At 42.8% G+C, this 5931-nt stretch overlaps 1 protein-coding gene across 3 annotated transcripts in view; it reads right to left on the bottom strand.

The window, feature by feature from the left end:
* Positions 1 to 5931, bottom strand: part of Med23 (mediator complex subunit 23) — a 47560-nt gene that overhangs the window by 38459 nt on the left and 3170 nt on the right. For all 3 annotated transcript variants that reach the window (XM_021221043.1, XM_021221045.1, XM_029532958.1), the window contains exons 4-8: positions 5473 to 5597; positions 4450 to 4561; positions 3418 to 3516; positions 2119 to 2220; positions 669 to 738 (exon numbers count right to left, since the gene is read on the bottom strand). In XM_021221043.1, the coding sequence (XP_021076702.1) occupies positions 669 to 738; positions 2119 to 2220; positions 3418 to 3516; positions 4450 to 4561; positions 5473 to 5597 (508 nt within the window). The remainder of the gene's footprint in view (positions 1 to 668; positions 739 to 2118; positions 2221 to 3417; positions 3517 to 4449; positions 4562 to 5472; positions 5598 to 5931) is intronic.

The following is a 5931-nucleotide window of genomic DNA, read 5'->3' as shown; positions in this document are numbered from 1 at the left end:
TACAGTGCCTGGGTTACAGTGCCTGGACTACAGTGCCTGGGCTACAGTGCCTAGGTTACAATGGACTAGAGAATCTCGAATTCTCATTACTATGGCGGCAGAAGAGCCTAGCTGACATTTCCAGTGGTCTCGAGTTTAGGAGCATTTCCAGGGGCCAGGAATAGAGCTCAGGTGGTAGATTCTTCAGCAGGCACACAGTCCTGGGTTCTCTCCCCACAAACACATACACTGAGTGTGGCAGCTCATGTTTGCAATCCCTGCACTGAGAGTTGGACAGAGGAGAATCAGATGTTCGAGTTCACCCTTGCTTACATAATTTCAGGCCAGCCTGGGTTATAAGGACCTTGTCTTAAAAAGCCAAAACCAAAATACAATGAAAAGTATGCCCAGCTAACTAAGATATACAAAATAAAATAAAACGTGTTTCTAGTCAGATGAAACCCAACTGTTGGAATGGTTGTATGTGAAAGATGCCCATGTCTATGACCTCTGTCTTTGCCTTATTCAAAGCACCTAAAAATAACATCATTATTAGATTCCTAGAGTGTTACAAAGTGGCGAGTCACACCTAAGAGGCCATCCATCCTTCAGCTATGTCCAACAGATTCCTGGTCACTAAGGATACAGGTATTATGTAATACACTAAGTGTTCTTTAAATATATCTTACCACAAATGGAGTTAATCCTTGCTGTGGGCCTGAAGGTATCCACAAAGTCTGATACCAAGTTTCCTAGTAACTAAAAGAAAAAGAAAATAAATCAATATATGAGCAAGGTTATCCTGCATCTCTGTGCATCACCTATGGAAATTCAGATAATACACAGAATTAGTACAAAGCCTGGCACAGNGAAATTCAGATAATACACAGAATTAGTACAAAGCCTGGCACAGACAGTTACTTAGTGTGCATCACCTATGGAAATTCAGATAATACACAGAATTAATACAAAGCCTGGCACAGACAGTTACTTAGAGACAAGTGTGCGCTTTCTTTTTCTTCCAAACACTTGTTACTCCATGTGTCCCTAAGTTGAGCCAAGTCACACCACTGCATCCTAACTGAGTCAGTGAAACTGTGTAGTTTTTAAGCACATAAGAACTGTCTCAATGGGTTAATAAAGATATAAAATGAATATATTATGCTAAAGAGAATACATTTCCTGGGTCAGTGAAGTGGTTCAGAGGGAAAGGTCTTGGCACCAAGCCTGAGGTATCAGTGATCCTCAGGGAGCACGGGGGAAAGAGAGCCCGAGGTACCAGTGATTGGAACACGGGGTACACAATCTGCCCCCTACCCCAAATAAACATTAAGTAGAGTACATTATGTGGAGCCTAAGGATACCTGGCCACGTGAAAAGGCGCACATGACCTGAGTCTTCCTTTGGAACCCTCCCAGTCTCCAGAGTTCTCGGTTCATTCTAATCCATAAGTCATTACCTTCTCAAAGGGGCTGTGAGATGAAAAGGCTCAACAGGTGAAATCACTCGGTGTGCAAACCTGATAACATAATGCTGAGTCCCTCTGACACAGGAGAAAACCAACTTTCAAAGCGTCCCAACTCCACACTCACACTGTGGCACGTGCACAGACATACATATCATGTTAGCTAGTTTTATGTCAGCTTGACACAGGCAAGAGTCATTTGAGAGGGGGGAGCCCCCGTTGAGAAAATGCCTCCATAGGATTAGATTATAGGTGAGGCTGCAAGTCATTTTCTCAGTTAGTGATCACATAACCCACTGTGGGTGAGGCCACTCCTGGACTGGTGGGCCTGGGTTCTATAAAACAGCAGGCCAGCGAGCAGCACCCCTCTAGGGCCTCCTTGGCCTCCGCTGCAGTGCCTGCCTCAGGTTCCTGCCCTGCTTGAGTTCCTATCTTGACTTCCTCTGATAGCACAAAAGGATATGGAAATGTAAGCCAAATAAACCCTTTTTCTCCTCAGCTGCTTCGGTCACGGTGTTTATTTCCTATCAATATAAACCTAATGAAGACAGGCAGACAGACACACAGATAGACAGACACACACACACACACACACACAATATGTGTACAAACAAGCAATACAATTATATAACATCTTGATAGGATTTTAAAATTTTAGAAAATGAAAATTTTACCCAGTGTGGGAGTTTTCCCTCAGGATATAGTTTTCTGATCTCTGTGACTGCAAAGTAGGCCGGCAATAGGCAGGCGTTTCGTTCTAAGATATACGCTATAACCTAAAACAAGCAAAACGCATTATTCTTGACTAGTCGCACACAAACAACCTTTGAATACAACGACGACAACAACAAAAAACGTCTTTACAAATGAGTAAATGGGGCTGGGACAATAGCTCAGTTGGCAAAATGCGTGTATCTCTGTGGGAGGGGGCCCTCAACACGCTGATTAAAAGACTCACTTCTGGAAGTCAGGAGGAATAAATTCAAGAGGTCTGTTAGACATCATGACTGCAGTTAGTCAGAATATATTATAAACTTGAAAATGCCTACGAAGATCTTAAATGTATATAAGGAACTTGTGTCTGAGGTTCCAGGGCTTGGGACGTGGGGACAGGAGAATCTGGAGCTCAGGCCGATCATCACCTAAGCTGCAAATTAGTTTGGGGTTACATGATACCCTACCTCAAAAAACAAGAGAAAAGACTGAGAGGTAAACTCTGGTAAACTGCTTGACTTAACCATTCCACAAGGCACATGTGCGCATATGTACATGTGTGCACACAGTCTTTAAAAAAGCAGAATTATTATTTTAAAATATGATATTAGCAGAGGAAGGGTATTAACAACAGAGTGCATTTTTAGTAGTAATACCTTAAAATGCTTTAAATAGTCATAGATTTAAGATGGTAACAGAAAAAAAAGAATAACCATTACAGTATTATTAATAGTTTTAAAAGATACACATGGCCACTGTCTGTCTTACAATGATTTAAAATACTTTGTACTCCTTTCATAACTATTTAGCAGAAATTACATTTTTAGAATTTCCTTTGCAATGCAGGAGCAGTAAAGCCTCTTTGAGAACAGCCCTGACCTGGGCAGAGGCAGCTCAGCGGCAGGGGACTTGTTAGAAAACAGAACCGATTGTATTTCAGTAGAAGGAACTAAATATTCTACAACAAGTTACCAGTGTGTGTGCTCTGTGAGTTGCACGCAGAGGAGAGGGGTAAATACCAGTGTCATCCTAGTGGTTTCTGCCAGGCTCACTGACCAGCCTGTCTCTGTGCCATACACGGGGCTATGGCATTGGGCATCAGGGTGCATGCCTGGCTTCTCTACTGAACTCTATTTCTCCTGGTTCACAGCAAGTACTCTTCCCCATTGAGCCCTCTCCCCAGCTCCAGCCACTGTATGTCTTAAAAGCACACACATAAAGAAACCTAGACCCAGGTGGCATGTTTACACTTCAATTACCTCTCTTGCTGCCAGAAGCTGCTGGACAACAGCAGAGCTCACTGTATTTGGGATTGTCAAGATTTTCTCCAGAATCGCTTTGAGAAGGTCTCGAACACCCTGATGAGTATAAAGAAGACAAGACGACAGGAGTCAAGCCAAAGGTAAGTGTGAAGTCTCTATGTGAGGCACAGCAGCCAGGCGTCAGAAGTGGGTCACACTGTTAGATATTCCCAAATCATTACGAGCACTAACCTGAGAAGAACAATGCTCTATAGTAGGACAAAATTCTGCATGAACAATGAAAATCACTTAAAAGTAAAATGAAACTTTCTATATTCTGCCAAAAACAGTTGAAGGGTTCCTACTCTTACAAAGGTTAAGAAAGCACAGCTTTGCTATGTGTAGAGATGTGTGTGAGGAACACTCTGGGGACCTGGGTAACGATATACAGTTTGAGGAAAGAGAAAATAATCGAAGAAGTCTGCGGGGACTAATTCATGGTCACCGTGATTTAACAATAACTATCTACTGGATCATTTCAGATTGAAGAACATGCAGACGTAAAGCACAAGGCCACACACTGGCAATTGCTTGACAAAGGACAGTAACAGAAGTGCATGAAGAAAACTGCTCTCAGCTGTGGCTGTGACACTCCTGAGCTGGACCCTGGAGTACAAGGAGACTCTGCACTGCTACTGTGCTCAGCGAGCTGCAGAACCCTGAAGACATCCAGTAAGGAAGGACACAATTCTAAAGAGACCAACGCAGAAAACAAACCTCGCTCTGCGTTCTTCATTTCACAAGACAAAGAACTCTGGCATCAAACATGGATTCTGCCTGTGACTTCCCATGCGTCCTTTGTGTCTTTTACAATGTTGGAAGGAGAAAACAGTAGCCAGCTGGATAGTTTTAAATCCCTTCAGCACATACGCAAAAAGTCAAGTTATGGATACTCTCGGCTTTCTTTCTCACATGAAGTAAGATTCACACCATACTTTAAAAAAGATTCATGTCAGAAAGCAATCACTTTTTACAATTAAGAAATCATACCTTGTAATCCACTCCTCCAATGATTTTCCGAACCAGCTTAAATGTTAAGGCCCAAAGCTGTGTTCTTTCCCACTCAAGAGAGTCAGAGTTTATCAAAGACTCACAAACCATCCTGGGGGGAGGGGGGAGAGAAAGAACATTCAGTTACAAGAGAGAATCCTAAAGATTCTCTACGGCTATGATCTGTAGATGCTGAATACTATAAGTGCCATGCCAAAAATGCTTTCTAAATCTATACCATTAAAGTATTCCAGGTATATGAAGTACTTCCTAATTCTTACTTAGAAGAAAGCTCAAACATTAAATAGAACTAAATGATATTTACTAGAAAAAAAAAAAAGCAGTCTCATAAACTTCTGGTTAATGTTCATCATCGGCCAGGTGGCAGCAGGCTGTACCCTCTTCAAGATGACTGCATTCCATTCCCATAGACTTCTGCGAAGCATGGCACCGATACACATGCCTCGGAGAGTTAGAGGGATGGACTGTGTCGTCTGAGCAGGCTTAAGGCTATGGCAAAGATGCAAGGATACTCCTTGACTACACTTCTCTTACAAACTTTTAAATTCTACCAGGCTGTGAGAAAGCCAGGTCCCATGAAAGCCCCAATACAGGTTCCCAGTAGACTGAGTGTGGAAAGCTTTGTAAGGATTTCAGTCTTTGCCACACTGACTATAATTATGAAGCACTATGAGAACAAAACAAACACAGGGCTGGAGATGACCCGCAGTTCACAGCTCACAATGCTCCTGCAGAAGCTCTGGGTTCAGTTCCCAGAACCCACATCAGGCAGCTCATGCCATCTGTCAATCCCAGCTCAGGGGATCTAACGCCCTCTCCTGGCCTCCTCAGGAACACAACATTCATGGCAATCACTAACAGTGCATATACATAGCCCCGCCTCATGAATCAACTGATACAGGAGCTCCATGCCCTTCCCATCCTTTGTCTCTGTATAACAACCTCAAAGCAAGTCTGCAACTTTATAACGAAGGCCTTTCCATGGCTCACCCACCAACATACCTGGGTGGAAGGAGGCCAGTCTCAACTGCCATTGATAAGCAGTCATAGAGGAAAGAAATTCTTTTGGGGCTGTGTTGGCCATGAATAAATTTAACAATCCACTGAACACATTGTTCATGAGACTCCTAAAAATTAGAAAACACTTTTATTTTGGGCCTGAAATCACAATTTCTAAGTAACACAAATGCTAATATTATACCTGAAAATCTATCAATACTGTAAATGAAATATTTCACTGTGAATATTTAAATGAATCCAATCCCCATGAACCCAAATCAGAGCCCACCATAATTCCAAAGATAAATCAAACCTGTAGGTTTCCCTACGCTAACGCTGACACCAAAGCCATGCTCACGTTGAAGGCTGCCCTCCAGAGCATTCTGGAAGGTCCTCACACCTGCCCTCCAGAGCATTCTGGAAGGTCCTCACACTTGCCCTCCAGAGCATTCTGGAAGGTCC

The sequence above is a fragment of the Mus pahari genome, chromosome 21 (assembly GCF_900095145.1).
Source record: "Mus pahari chromosome 21, PAHARI_EIJ_v1.1, whole genome shotgun sequence".
In the NCBI taxonomy this organism is placed as follows: domain Eukaryota; kingdom Metazoa; phylum Chordata; class Mammalia; order Rodentia; family Muridae; genus Mus; species Mus pahari.
Note: the sequence above shows the minus strand (reverse complement) of the source record. Positions and strands in the feature narration are given on the sequence as shown.